We start from the raw sequence: 14,378 nt of genomic DNA, 5'->3' as shown, positions 1-14,378 counted from the left end.
GGTGTGCTGATGTAAATGTCACAGTGGAAGAGTCAGCTGAAGAGGGAAAGAATTAGAAAATGCAATAAATGAAGGATGTGAAGCATTGTATGTGGAGCTGGCTTCATTCTTGCTGTGCTTTCCAGCCCTGCGGGCTCCGTTGTAAGGAAGTGCGGTTTATGCAAGTCTGAATGCTCCTGCCCATTGTTCCACTTTGCCTGATTTCAGGAGCACTGGGATGCCTTAAAGCAGCCCAGGATTTCTCCAGGGGCACGGGGGGTTTCTGTAGCTGCTGGCAGAGCTGGTGCTCAGCCCCTGCTCCTCGTTCCTTGCCTCGCTCAGGGATGCACAGCCCGACCCGGGTGCATTTGTGCCGCAGCTGGCCTGTCCCTGCAGGGTGGCTGTTCCGGAGCTGGGGACAGTGGGACAGCGGCAGCAGCAGAGGCACGGAGCCGGGGCAAAGGCCACAAAGGCGCTGGGGGTTTCTCCCCTCCGGCTGCAGATGCGGGGGTTACTCGGCAGCGGGCTCGGGTTTCCCCTCCCGCATCCAGCCTGCGTCACTCCGCCGCTCCCGAGCCGGAGTGTGGTAATCCCTGCCCGCCCCTCGCCCCGCTGCCCGCGGAGTCCCTGCGCTGCCCGGGGCCGGCCGCGCTCCGAGCCCGGAGTGCCTGCGGAGCCCGGAGCGCCTGCGGTGCCCGGAGTGCCTGCGGAGCCCGGAGCGCCTGCGGAGCCCGGAGTGCCTGCGGAGCCCGGAGCGCCTGCGGAGCCCGGAGCGCCTGCGGAGCCCGGAGTGCCTGCGGTGCCCGGAGCGCCTGCGGAGCCCGGAGTGCCTGCGGTGCCCGGAGCGCCTGCGGAGCCCGGAGCGCCTGCGGAGCCCGGAGCGCCTGCGGTGCCCGGAGCGCCTGCGGAGCCCGGAGTGCCTGCGGAGCCCGGAGTGCCTGCGGTGCCCGGAGTGCCTGCGGTGCCCGGAGTGTCTGCGGTGCCCGGAGTGTCTGCGGTGCCCGGAGTGCCTGCGGTGCCCGGAGTGCCTGCGGAGCCCGGAGTGCCTGCGGTGCCCGGAGCCCTTTGCGGAGCCCGGAGCGCCTGCGGAGCCCGGAGTGCCTTGAGGAGCCCGGAGCCCCTTGTGAGCCCCGAGCGTGCCCGGCGCTGTGTGCGGAGCCCGCAGCCCCTCGCGGTGCCCGGAGCCCTGTGCCGTGCCCGGCGCTGTGCGCGGAGCCCGGAGCCCCTTGTGAGCCCCGAGCGTGCCGTGCCCGGCGCTGTGCGCGGAGCCCGGAGCCCTCGCGGTGCCCGCAGCCCCTTGCCGTGCCCGGCGCTGTGCGCGGAGCCGCCGGAGCAGCGCCGCCCCGCAGCCGCGGCACGGGCAGACCCTGCCGGCCCCCGCGCAGCCTGCGCTCCCCCAGCGTGAGCCGTGACCGCCTCTCCCCTCCGCATCTGTGCTATGCATCGCCGAGGTTTCCTCGCTCGTCCTGAGGAGCGGCGCTCGGCTGTGCTTCCGAGGATTGCTTGGCTCTGAAGGCACGAAGATCAAACTGAGCCTTTCCCGAAGGGAGAATTTCCATTCTGCTTGCCAATAATGCCCGAGTTACAAATTTAATGGCAGACCTTGAAGTATATAAAAATTTAAGTCCAGAAAAAGGTAAGGATGTTTGAGTTTGGAATTGCCATGAGACAAACTTGTAATCTGTCTGGAAATAGTTATAGAAAAATCAGGTAACTTAACCCTTGGGTTTGGTAAATTGCAGTGTTTGTGTGGACGTTGTTGGTATAACAAGTGTGTATCTATTCCTGAATGTTTAACAAGAAAACCTGGTGGGTTTGTATTGACTGGAAAGTCAAGTCAGCTTCTCTATGAAAACATGTAGCTTGTGTTTGAGATACTGCTCTTTTGATGAGAACAAACTGCACTTCTGTGTTAGCCTAAATTATTACAAATGTGTTTGCCTTGAATAAAAACATTCTTGACCTTTTCATCTGTTGGGAATTTTGCTGTGGCTTTCAGCAGAGAGGAGTTTTTTTTAGTAGCACTTATAATAGTATAACACATTTGCAAGTGGTATGTAAATTTTGAATGAAAGCACTGGATAAAAGATGTCTTTCCAAGAATTGCAGGAGATGATACAAAAAAGGAAGACATCTTGAATAACTTTCTTCAGTATCTTGTAGTTTATAACATCTAATTTTTTTCAGTTTAAGTCAGTGCTGAATAGAAAGCGGCAGTTAGCTAAAGCCTCTAAGTGGATAAAGAGTGAATGCTGTAGAGAGAAGGAGAAATCATGGTAGATTCAAGTTAATTTTTGTGTTTTTCTCATCCTTAAGGATGTTGGATTATGTTCTTTTAAAGAAAACACTTAGAAAATACATTTAGCATAAGAGCTTTCTTGCCAGAATTGTATAGCGCAGAAGAAATTTTTGTGACAAGATTGTCTGTAATTTAAAATCAAACAAGCTAATCTAAAATAAAGCCATCAAAAGTCATGGATTAAACTTTGAAATATCATCTTTCCTGTTATGTTAGAAAATTTCAGGGCAGCCTTGGCAGTTGATACTTTTTTCCCTTTGTATCTGTCATGGTTGATTTTAGTAGATATTTTTTATCTGCTGGAAGTCTCTAGGAATAGGGACGGCTGTTGTATAGAAACCAGAGCCTATTTCAGGCAAAATGAGTTATTTGAGGATGGCCTGCAGGGAGGGCTGCCTGTGCTGGGCTGCTGAGCCGTGGTGCCAAGGGCTGCTGGTGTTGGGTACCCAGAGCTCTCCGTGGAGGCCGTGGCTAAAGGAGGGCAGGTGTTACTCCATCTGCCTCCCCAGGTAATGGATATGGCCCCACTGAATAATTCACAGCAGCCAGCTCTCCTGGAGGGGCTGCACCAGGCCTGCAAGGAAAGCATCAGGTTCAGGGTTTGAATCTCTTGGCCCTGTGTGTGTGGGTGAGCTCGTTCCACAGCAGGGACCTCGGCTGAGGGTGGAGTTCTGCTCCAGGTCATTCTGCAGTCCCTTCCTCACCCAGATGTGACAGCAAGGCCAAATGCCAGCTGGTCATCCTTGGCTGTGGCAGTGCCACCTCAGTGTGGGGAGGGCAGTGGAGCAGTGAGTGGCTGTCCCTGCTGTCCCTGCTGTCCCCGCTGTCCCCGCTGTCCCCGCTGTCCCCGCTGTCCCTGCTGTCCTGGGCTGTCCCTGGCACTGAGCTTTGAGGTGGGGTCATGGCCAGGCTCCCCCTGTAGCAGGGACCATGGCAGTGCCCTGTTCAATGTCCTTATTAGTGCTGCTGTGGGACTCGTGTGCCTGCAGCTGTGCAGGCACCTGTGCAGGCTCTGGGATCCTGGTATGTGAGGGAATTAGCCTGGAGCAGCAGACTGGTCTGAGTGCCTATGGAAGGCACCAAACTCCTGGGGAGAACTTGGCCATGCACAGGTTTCATTCCAGTAACAGCTTAAATCTGTCTCAGCATTAAATGCACTCACAAGAAGCTAGCACATGCACATGGCAGCTTGGGCAGGCTGAAAGCCTCCAGGTGTTCGGTGTATCCTGGGCAGGTTGCCCCGTGTTGCCCTGAGTGCTGGCTGACCCAGTGTCACAGTGGGGCACCACAAAGTGTCCCTGCATGGCCCTGCTGAGGGTGCTGGAGCTGGATGCTGGTGGGGCAGTGTCTCACCAGCTCTGCAGAGACGTGGCTGGCCAGGGAGTAACTAGATTATGTGCTTGCTAACTGCTTAGTGTTCGTGGTTTTGGTGCTTATGAATGAAATCTACTCGTTTCAGTAAATCCACAGAGCAGTCATGGTGTTAGGGGAAACGTTTTTGTCGTTTGCTGAAGAGCTGCTGTCTTTGCAAAAGCCTGGGGCATAGATGGGAGTTGTGGAGGTGACTCCTTGAGTGCTTGTCTGGAGCCTGAGCTGCCCCAGTGCCGCACGGGGGTCAGTGGTGGCTCACAGTAGCTTGGGGACACGAGGGGCCGTGAGCAGAACGTGCTGGCAGAAACCCCCCAGCTCTGTCCAGCACCGAGCCTGCTGCAAGGGGGGTGTGTGCTGGCTCGTCCCCTTTCCTCCAGCAGCTGGTGCCTCAGGGAGCGAGTGCTGCTCGTGTCTCCTTGCCTGAGTGAGGTGGGAGCTGTGAGGGGCCAGGCTGGCTGTTCCTGGCTATAGCAGGGAGCTGGAGCTGTGCTGTGCAGGTCATCAGTACAGCAGAGAACGGGTTCACAGGTGTTCCCACGCTACCAGCAGAAACATCCATCAGCCTGGAACTCGGATGCACAAAGCAGCATCATTTTCAGTAATAAAATCACTTTGGTGTTTGAGGCTGTCAGCTCATTGTTTGCCCACAGATGACTCACTGTCGGTGACTTGCACCGAGGCAATTTAAAATAGAATAGATAAACATGTTTCTTTAGCAAAATGACTATTTCTGAGGAGGGTGAATAAATTAGTTCATATCATCTGTTGCACTGCAGTCTCCATTCATTACTTTTAAAGGTTAATTAACTTCACCTTCCATTCTATTCTGCCTTTTTCCCTCTTCCTAGCCTGTAGCCGAGCCCCAGATGTGGCTTTGCTTGGCAGCCTGGAGGGAAGCAGTGCTCCCTCAGCCTGGCCCCAGGTGCTGGGCACTGGATCCCCCTTGCAGCTGCTCCTGTGCCATCAGGGCACTCCCATCCCAGCCCGTGGTGCTGACAGGGCTGAGGTGCTGCCACACGTGGCTGTTTGCTGGTCAGTCTGCAGACATCAGGGCTGACTGCTTGCCCTGAGGCTGGCACAGTTCATCCTCTGCACGTCTCTGTGTGGGCACAGGGGTGAGCTCTAGGAAGGGCCTTTTGGTGGTGGGGGTTTTTTCCCCCTATTTTTTGTTAAATTGGTGCAGTTAAGTGGGAGGTGTGACATACAAAGGGCGGTGTGGTGAATGAGGAAGTCTGCCCTAGCTCAGTGTGCTGTGGTGGGAATTGTATTTGTTGCATCATACAACACAGGGAGGCTGAGAACAAGGTCTGGTTCACTGATGTATGATCCTTATTTATGCACCTATTGATTTTTTCAGAGGGCAGATATGGGATTCTGGCAGAGAAAGAGCTCGTGGCTCACTGTTCTCCACCTCTGCATCCAGAGGCTCAGCTCCTGGGGTGCTCAGATGCTCTCTGCCAAGGAGGAGCCCCTGGCACTGCAGGGGTGGCCCAGCTGCAGTGAGGAGGCATTGCCCTCCTGAGCACAGCTACCCTGGCCTGGGGAGCCCCAGGTTTCCTTTGGGGACATGGGGACAGACCTGGGGATGGTGCCTGGTGCTCCGGGCCATGGTCACACAGAGGGAGGGTCCTGAAGGGCACCTGGGGATGGTGCCTGGTGCTCTGGGCCATGGTCACACAGGGGAAGGATGCTTGTCCTGAAAGCCACCCTGGATCTGGCACAGTGACACCACACACCTGTGTGCTCATCTTCCCCTTGGCAGGGGCAGCAGAAACTCTCCTCCTCCTCCTCCTCCTCCTCCTCCTCCTCCTCCTCCTCCTCCTCCTCCTCCTCCTCCTCCTCCTCCTCCTCCTCCTCCTCCTCCTCCTCCTCCTCCTCCTCCTCCTCCTCCTCCTCCTCCTCCTCCTCCTCCTCCTCCTCCTCCTCCTCCTCCTCCTCCTCCTCCTCCTCCTCCTCCTCCTCCTCCTCCTCCTCCTCCTCCTCCTCCTCCTCCTCCTCCTCCTCCTCCTCCTCCTCCTCCTCCTCCTCCTCCTCCTCCTCCTCCTCCTCCTCCTCCTCCTCCTCCTGCCTCTCTTCCCACCTCCTGCTTTTTCCACTTTCTGGAGTGTCATAATCGACTGCTGTGCCCTCCCTGCTGAGGGATCCTCGAGGAAGAAAGAGGATTAGGATGTGCAAACTTAACTGTGTTTGCTTAATAAATCTGTGCTCCTTGTTCACCCCATTGATGTGACAATGTGCCTTGGCACTCGGCCATGGCTGTGCTTAAACGATTGTGCTTTTCAGTGTTGACAGAGGATTAATTCCACAGTCCTAATGGGAAACTTACAGTCCCCAGCCACGCTGTGCTGCTGTGGCACCAGGGCTCTCACAATGCACAGCTCTGGTGGAGTTGTTTCTGAAGAAAGGATGAAACCTGGGCTAATTGCTTGAAGATAATAAGTGGAACTTTGCTGAGCTGGCAGAAGGAGGGGTCCTTGGGCAGGGCTGGCAAACATGCATTATTCATGGGGTCCCACAGGGCAGCACAGCCCCTGTGAAAGAGGCACTGGCCTGGCAGGACATTTCTGCACTGCACAGTGCTCTCTGAAGTCTCAGTGAGGGAACAAAGCTTGTCATTAAGGACCATTCAGGCTCTTTTTGATTATACTGTAGTGCCAAGCTTTTGTTTGGATACTTCTGGTTCCTTTCTGATCTCTCAGAGCAAAAGAGGAGGGGGCCTCAGCCTGGGAAGGAGCTCTGGGCTCTCCCATGGCAAGAATAACTAAGGGTTGTCAGGGATCAGCTTGAAAAGGTGAGGAGCAGAGACCTTTCACTTGTAGTGTGAAAATGAGATGAGTTATTGGCCGTCCTGGAAGCACTGAGCCCGCAGTGTCAGTAGGGGAGGCTGAAAGAGCAGCTGCTGTGAAATATGTGTTACTCAGACGTGACTTCTGGGAGCTGCTGCTCCCCAGCTTTTGCATTTGTTTTGGGTTATTTTGAAAGAAAAAAAGACACCACCAGACAGTTTCCAGACTTACAAAGAGCTGAAACATGCTGTTAGATTTCAGTTGTGCTTGGGGTTGTTTCTCCATTCTGGATAGTGAATGGTTTTGCTCTTCAGCTTCACCCCTTTATTGTTTGCATATTATTTAGTGACTTTACAAGCACGAGCTGCTTCCCAGAGTTAGTGATGTGCTTTGATTAGACACCATTCAGTTGTTTTGAGTAGTCTCAACTTGTGTTTGGTTACTGGTGTTGATGCTCTGCTCTCCAGGGCTGAGACGAATTGCCCGTGCCCTTTTCAGCCTCTGGTGGCTCTGCTGGTGCTGAGTGGCTCCCTCGAGGGTTTCTTGGGAAGTGCAGAAGCGTGAGAGATTGATTGTCCATCTCATGTCCACGGGCTCCCAGAGATTACCATTAAACCCACTGTAAGAAGCTTAATGTGAAATTCCGTGAGGCCGCAAGAGCTGCTGCGAGGCAAATTAAACTGGCATAAAATATGAGCTGTGGCTGTTTAAACCAAAGCCCAGTCCTGCTGGGGAGTGCCCCAGACCTGTGTGTGCCCCCTGCGCCCCCGGCCCTTGGGCTGTTATGTAACCCCCAACAATCAGCACCCCGATGGCATTAGTGCTGCTGAGTGGGACTGAGATGAGATGTGCTCTGGGGTGGAGCTGGCAGAACAGAAAATGGTGTTGGATGGCATTACTGGAGGGGCAGACTCGGTGCTCAGCGTGGGGGGATGATGGAGAGGGCAGAGGGCTGAGAACATCGCAGGGTTCTGGGGTGTGCTTTGGGCCCGGGCTGGATCCGGGCTGTTTTCCCTGCAGGACGGGACAGCAGCTGTGTGCGGGCTCCAGGGCAGGGCTGGGGCTCTTTGGGAAGGACCTTTCAGACAATGAGATCCAGCCATCAGCCCAGCCCCACCACAGCATTCAGCGCTAAACTGGGGCCTCCAGAGCCACATCTGCTCATTTCCACATGCCCCAGGGACAGTGACCCCAGCAGTGCCTGGGCAGCTGTGCCAGGGCCTCACCGCCCTTCCCAGAACACACAGAACCCCAAACACTGAATGCAGGGGACAAGAGCTGCTGTGCCAGGGCCTCACAGCCCTTCACAGAACACAGAAACCCCAAACACTGAATGCAGGGGACAAGAGCAGCTGTGCCAGGGCCTCACTGCCCTTCCCAGAACACAGAAACCCCAAATACTGAATGCAGGGGACAAGAGCTGCTGTGCCAGGGCCTCACCGCCCTTCACAGAACACACAGAACCCCAAACACTGAATGCAGGGGAGAAGAGCAGCTGTGCCAGGGCCTCACCGCCCTTCACAGAGCACAGAAACCCCAAACACTGAATGCAGGGGACAAGAGCTGGTGTGCCAGGGCCTCACCGCCCTTCACAGAACACAAAAACCCCAAATACTGAATGCAGGGGACAAGAGCTGCTGTGCCAGGGCCTCACCGCCCTTCACAGAACACAGAAACCCCAAACACTGAATGCAGGGGACAAGAGCTGCTGCTGCACTTAGAACAGTAACCCCTGCGTTTCATGGGTACCTTTGATCTCTTCAAGCTTAATGTTGGCTTAATGCAGTTGATGCCTATCATTTAGATACCCAGTTTATATCCTCTTTCATAATTATACTTCTCAGTGTTTGGTAATGCTCTTTGTACCTTAGTTAATCTTTTTGTTTTGTCAGACGGCTGTAACAGTAAGTCCATAAAAGCAAGATGAGACCAGACTTTTTGTCATTTGGTTGCACTTTGAAACATTAATTTCTTAACATACAGGAAAATAAAAGAACATTTGTGGACAGCAATAAGAAATTTGTTTTGATCTTTGACTTTAAGTAAAATTATCTGTCTCACAACAGGGGTGAGACAGATAATTCCTTTTGCTGTATACTCTTGGCAGTAGAGTTGTGCTGCTAATGCAAAGGTAATAGTGTTTTCTTGAAAAACTAAACCCCAAAATACAGTAGCAAAAAATAGCCAGGATATTTATTTAATTTCAGAGAACATGTTTTATGGGAGGAGATGTTTGTTTCACTGCAGGGATGTGCCCTGTGTAGCAAAATGCTCTTGTGTTTGCTGGGAAATGCTGCTCAGCGTAATGTCTTACTTCCCTAAATAATTGTCATTTTCTCTAGCATTGACTGCAGGGTCCTGCACACCCTGAAGTCCCTGTGGTGAGCACAAGGGCAGGCAGAAGTGCTCTCACCAGCATGACTGCTGGGAGTAAATGAACTTTAATAAACCAGAGAATTCCCAGCTCCTGGGATGCAGGGAACGGCCCCCAAGCCATGGGGGTTTGTGGGGATCCCGGGGGGCTGTGCTGAGCCATCCCTGGGCAGCAGAGGGTGACCCGAGGGCAGGGGAGGGACTGGGGGCACGAGGGGATGCAGGGTGGCATGAGGGGATGCAGGGTGGCATGGGGACAGAGGGTGGCACAGGGACCGAGGGTGGCATGAGGGAATGCAGGGTGGCATGAGGGGACGGAGGGTGGCATGAAGGGATGCAGGGTGGCATGAGGGGATGGAGGGTGGTACGAGAGGATGCAGGGTGGCATGAAGGGATGCAGGGTGGCATGAGGGGATGGAGGGTGGCACAAGGGGATGCAGGGTGGCACAGGGACGGAGGGTGGCATGAAGGGATGCAGGGTGGCATGAGGGAATGGAGGGTGGCACAAGGGGATGCAGGGTGGCACGAAGGGACAGAGGGTGGTACAGGCACCGAGGGTGGCATGAGGGAATGGAGGGTGGCACAAGGGGATGCAGGGTGGCATGAGGGAATGGAGGGTGGCACGAAGGGACAGAGGGTGGCACAGGGAGAGAGGGTGGTACGGGGATGGAGAGTGGCGCGGGGATTTAGGGCGGCATGAGAACAGAGGGTGGCACAGGGACAGAGGGTGGCACGGGTTGGTTTGGGGATTAGTGCCATGGAGCAGCCACACTGCCCAGCAGTGCTGGCTCAGTGGGCAGTGAGAGCAGTGTGGGCAGGGGCACCCACAGAGCTGCCTAAACGAAATTAAAAAGGGCTATTTGAATTCAGGTCTGTGTTGCTTTAAAGGGTTATTTTGGGAGCAAGAAAAGGAGACTGCTCTTTCATTATTAAATCCTGTTAAACTCCAGGATGTCTGTTGGGATGATTTTAGACTGTCAAGTTTGCATAGCTCTGCAAACAGAAGTGAATGTAGTTTTCAGGGGTTTTTAATTTTAAATTAAAGCTTCACCTATCATAGAATCATGGCATGGTTCACCCAGTTCCAGCCCTTCCTTATACATTGCATAAGCATAATTTTTTATTTAAACTTCCAGATTCATTTTCTTTGATCTTGTAACATAAACTCCATTGTGTCCTAGTTTAATTCATTTTCAGACTTTGAGCAAAAAATGCCCAGCTAGTCCTTGTGTTAGAAGAATAGCTTTTAATGGGAATCATGTCTCGCTTCCCCAAATTTTAATCTGTGTCTGCATTGAGGAGCTGCTTCATTTGCTCTGTATTCCTGGTTTATCTACAGGATTAGATGTTTTTCTGGAACCAGCTTCCCTATTCCTTAGTGCAATCCTTCCTGAACTGCTCTTCTGGAGCTTTATTCTGCCCTGCACTGCTCAATACCTTCCCTGATTCAGATGCTAATGTGTGGTGTCTGGCAAGGGACCGGCATTAGCATACTGAGAATAGATTTGAAAAAGACCTTTTTTATTTGCGTGCTTATATTTTATAAATAGCCTGAAGGGGAGGATGGGGTGTTTTGTAAATGGTTTGCAGAGCTGAGATCCAGTGGGCTCCTGATTGCTGTGGCATTTCCATTACCCCAGTCCCTTCTTGAACGTGGAGCCTTTGTTATTAACACCTACACAGCAGCAATGACGCCATGAACTCTCTTACATGTTTACTATTCTTTAAATGTTTGAATTCTCGTGGTACTTCCTTGGAATTGGGAACGTGCAGGCAGCAGACATGGTGCTCCCTGGGGCACTGGACCCGCTGCAGGTGGGGTTTGGGAGGGGACGCTGTTGAGACATTGGGCAGGAACTGGGTGTCCTCCACTTTGTAAAGGAAAGTGATTTAAAATCTATTCCCTGTGACTGAAGTGTGCCTGAAGCATGAATGTGACTGCACCCATAACAATTCCAAATGCGATGTAGAAATGTTTAAGCAATTGAAATGGTGAAGAAGGAACTGGATTGCCTTTTATGGTTTTTATTTTCCCCCCCAGTTTTGTTGGCTGCAGTTACCTGACCGTGGCCCATTCTCTGCTTTTCTTGTATGGAATAGATGTGATCTTCTCCCTTCTGCCTTTTGCTGGCTGCCCTCAATGGCATCTCAGTGACACCGGGCTGGGATTTCTTCTCTGACGACCGAGCTGGTGTTAATAGAGAGCCTTACGTGAGAATTAGATCTTCTTTTAAGACTTTCACCGGTCACTGCTAGCCTTAGGTGCAAAGGAGCAGATTTGCTGCGTTGAGTAGCTTGTTGCTAAACCTCTCACGGAGCTGAAGCACTGCTGGGGTGATGTCTCTGTTAGTGAAAGCAGAGGTGCTGCTGGTGTGTGTGCCAGGCTGGTGGAGCAGGGCACGTGTGGGTACGGGGTGAGCACCCTCACTGCTCTGCTGGGACAGGTCCTGTTTGTCTTGGTGGGAATCCAAGGCAAACCTCATCTCAGCTCAGGTCCACGGGGAAGGGCTGGCTCTGCCAAGGAAAGGCATTCCTGTGTGGATGTACATTGGGACTTTTAGAGACTCCTTTTGCTTCAGTTCATCTTTGTTCTCTCAGGTTCAGAGTTTTCCATCCCTCGTGGTGTAAATGTTTGTCTTCCTGGTACTTTGTGTGTATTAGATATATCTAAGTTAATGCTGCCCCAGCCAACATGTGGATATGATCTAACATCACCTTCTGGCTTGATTTATGTCACATTTATGGTAAATCTTAAAGCCCTTCCAAACTCACCTTCATTCAGCGTGTGCTCATCCAGGGGGTGCCATTATTTATGGATGTAATGAAGGACACATTTATTGCACTCACATGAGGCTTTCAGAAGAATTTGGTTCTGTTCAGCTCAACCTCAGTCCCCTCCTTTCTCCAAAAAGAGAACTCAGAAAAAAGACTCCTCCTGATGGGTTTATTCCATGTGGGGTTTGCCTTGCCAGCTCCTGGTGGGTGAGGGAGCCAGGGGAGGTTATTCCAGTGCCAAGGGCTGCTCAGCCCTGCTTTGCTCAGTGTTTAGATGCTGCTCTGCCTGCCTGTGAGTGTGTCAGAGCTGTTGGGAGAATAAATAAATCAATCCCAGCTCTGGCAGAGGAGTGGGAGTGTGGGTTGGCCTTTGCTGTGACACTGAGGAGCACTGGGGAGAGAAGTGCTGCAGAGAGGAAGGGTGATAAGAAATAAAGACAGACCCAGAGAGTTTATTTGGGAGCCAGCCAGAGTGTAAACAAATCACCCAGGGAGATGAATTTGGAGTGATACCAAGTGAGGAGAGGCTGTGAATGGATAAAACCAGAAGGTAATTTAAGAGCGTGGATATGTACAGAGATTAAGAGGAAATCTTATCTTGATCCTTGTGTTTGGAAGGCTGCAGGAGGGAGGATGGGAGATGAAATGGAAGAAATGGGTTTATTTTAGTCAAAACACAGAGGAGGAAAAAAGCCTTATCATTCAGATGGGACGGGTGGATAGAAGGAAATCATCCCAGTGTGAGTTGGAAGGTCGGTGGCAGCATGGAGAGGGTGTGAATGTGTCTGTGTCATTCTGTGAGCAGCTCTGCCAGTGGCACAGCACGAGGGACAAACTCCAGGGCTGCTGAGCCCAAAGGACTGCAGGGTTTGAATGAGCATCTCACCAGTCCAAGTGCATGGAGTGCTGCGGTTTAAATTACAGCTCTGTGTGCAGTAATAGAAAAAATGTAAATAAGATGAACATGAAACAACTATAAAATGTTTTCCTTCAACATAGATGAAAGTTTTCTTTGCCTCCTTTGTTGAGAGGGTGTTCAGACAGATGAGCTGTTCCATTTTCCTGTGTGCAGAAAGTGGCAGTGAAGAAGGAACAGTTTCCCAGCACTGCCCACTTTGTGTCACTGGAGGCTCAGGCCAGAGCTGGGGTGTGCCTGGCACATGCTGGGCAGCCCGTGGGCCGTGGCATTAGTGGGTGAGGTGGCTGTTCAGCTGAGTTTGTTCTGCTCTGCCCCACAGTTGAGAGATGCATGAGTGTGATGCAGTCTGGGACGCAGATGGTGAAGCTGAAGAGTGGAACCAAGGGGCTGGTCCGTCTCTTCTACCTGGACGAGCACAGGACCTGCATCCGATGGAGGCCCTCCCGCAAGAGCGAAAAGGCAAAAAGTAAAGTAACCTCCTCATATTTCTTCTAATTTCTGGGGCAGTTTAGTATTAGAGTGTGACTTACAGAGCCACACAGAGGCTCGTGGGCTGATGGGAGATGCTTGGTGTCTGTGTCCTGTGCTCCCTTTCTGTAGCCTCAGCCCTGTGATGTTCTGGGCAGTGCTCAGAGCCTCCAGGGCAGCTGGCACTTGGCACAGCCATGGCAGGGAAACCTGCAGTCCCACGGGGCTTTGGGATGTGAAGATGTAGCATTAGTAAAGTTTAATGGCTCTGAGCCTGAATAACTCAGACTGGGAGAAGCAGGAGGAGGCTGGCTGGCTGTCCCAGCGAGGGCTTTGGGATGTGAAGATGTAACATTAGTAAAGTTTAATGCCTCTGAGCCTGAATAACTCAGGCTGGGAGAAGCAGGAGGAGGCTGGCTGGTGTCCCAGCGTGGCCTTTGGTTCCCTTTCCCCCCAGTTGTCATCGACTCCATTTACAAAGTCAGCGAGGGCCGGCAGTCGGAGATCTTCCACCGCCACGCCGAGGGCAGCTTCGAGCCCAGCTGCTGCTTCACCATTTACCACGGCAGCCACCTGGAGAGCCTGGACCTGATCACGTCCAACCCCGAGGAGGCTCGCACCTGGGTCACGGGGCTCAAGTACCTGCTGGCCGGGATCAGCGACGAGGACTCGCTGGCCAAGCGCCAGAGGACGCACGACCAGTATCCTTTGGGGGCCAGCCTCCTCCTGGGCCATGTGCCTGCCTCGGTTTCCAGGCACCTCAGCACAGCCTGTCCCTTCTCCTCCTATCCAGTGACCAAAGCCCTTCCACTGAGTGCGATGGAAACCTGAGCAGGGGGTTTGACACGGACACTTCTGTGTGTGATAAACCATGGGCTGTGCCTTGGGGGCTGGATCCAACTGCATGGGAGTCAGGGGATAGGCTTGCATTTTGGTAATGAATTCCCTTTTGAAGGGGCAGACCAGTTATTTCTAGTTATCTCAGTACCTCAATAACTCCTGGTCATCTCTGTTGCTCTTGTGTAAGTCAGATGCCTGTGCTCTTCCCAGCCTCCATTGTTTGTCAGGAGCACAAATCCTTAAAGCTCTTTAAATGTTTGTTGTAGCTCAGTAGCCAAAGTGAACCTCATGTTCTCTGAATATTTTCTTCATGTGCCTTTTTTTCCCCATAGTTTTTTTTCACAACAGTGATGACTAAAATGTTATACACAAAGAACACTCTTCCCCCAAATACCAAACCCCAAGGCCATCTTAATTAAAATTGTAACCTGTCTGTTCTTCTGCCTCATGGAACTCTCCAGTGGAACTCCTGGAGAATATACATATTTCAGGTATTTTTAATTTATATCTGCCGTGTTTGATTCTGATCCACAGCAGGCACAGGTCCATTGGGGTTGTATTGCATGCT

General features: G+C 52.5%; 1 protein-coding gene across 1 annotated transcript in view; it reads left to right on the top strand.

Moving 5' to 3' along the window:
* PLCH1 (phospholipase C eta 1) overlaps positions 1–14,378 on the top strand; it is a 46,322-nt gene that overhangs the window by 7,337 nt on the left and 24,607 nt on the right. The window contains exons 2-3 of the mRNA XM_058031531.1: positions 12,822–12,968; positions 13,428–13,671. Coding sequence (XP_057887514.1) covers positions 12,822–12,968; positions 13,428–13,671 — 391 coding nt within the window. The remainder of the gene's footprint in view (positions 1–12,821; positions 12,969–13,427; positions 13,672–14,378) is intronic.

The sequence above is a fragment of the Melospiza georgiana genome, chromosome 10, assembly GCF_028018845.1.
Source record: "Melospiza georgiana isolate bMelGeo1 chromosome 10, bMelGeo1.pri, whole genome shotgun sequence".
In the NCBI taxonomy this organism is placed as follows: domain Eukaryota; kingdom Metazoa; phylum Chordata; class Aves; order Passeriformes; family Passerellidae; genus Melospiza; species Melospiza georgiana.
The sequence above is the reverse complement of the archived record's forward strand: the minus strand, read 5'-3'. Positions and strand labels throughout refer to the sequence as shown.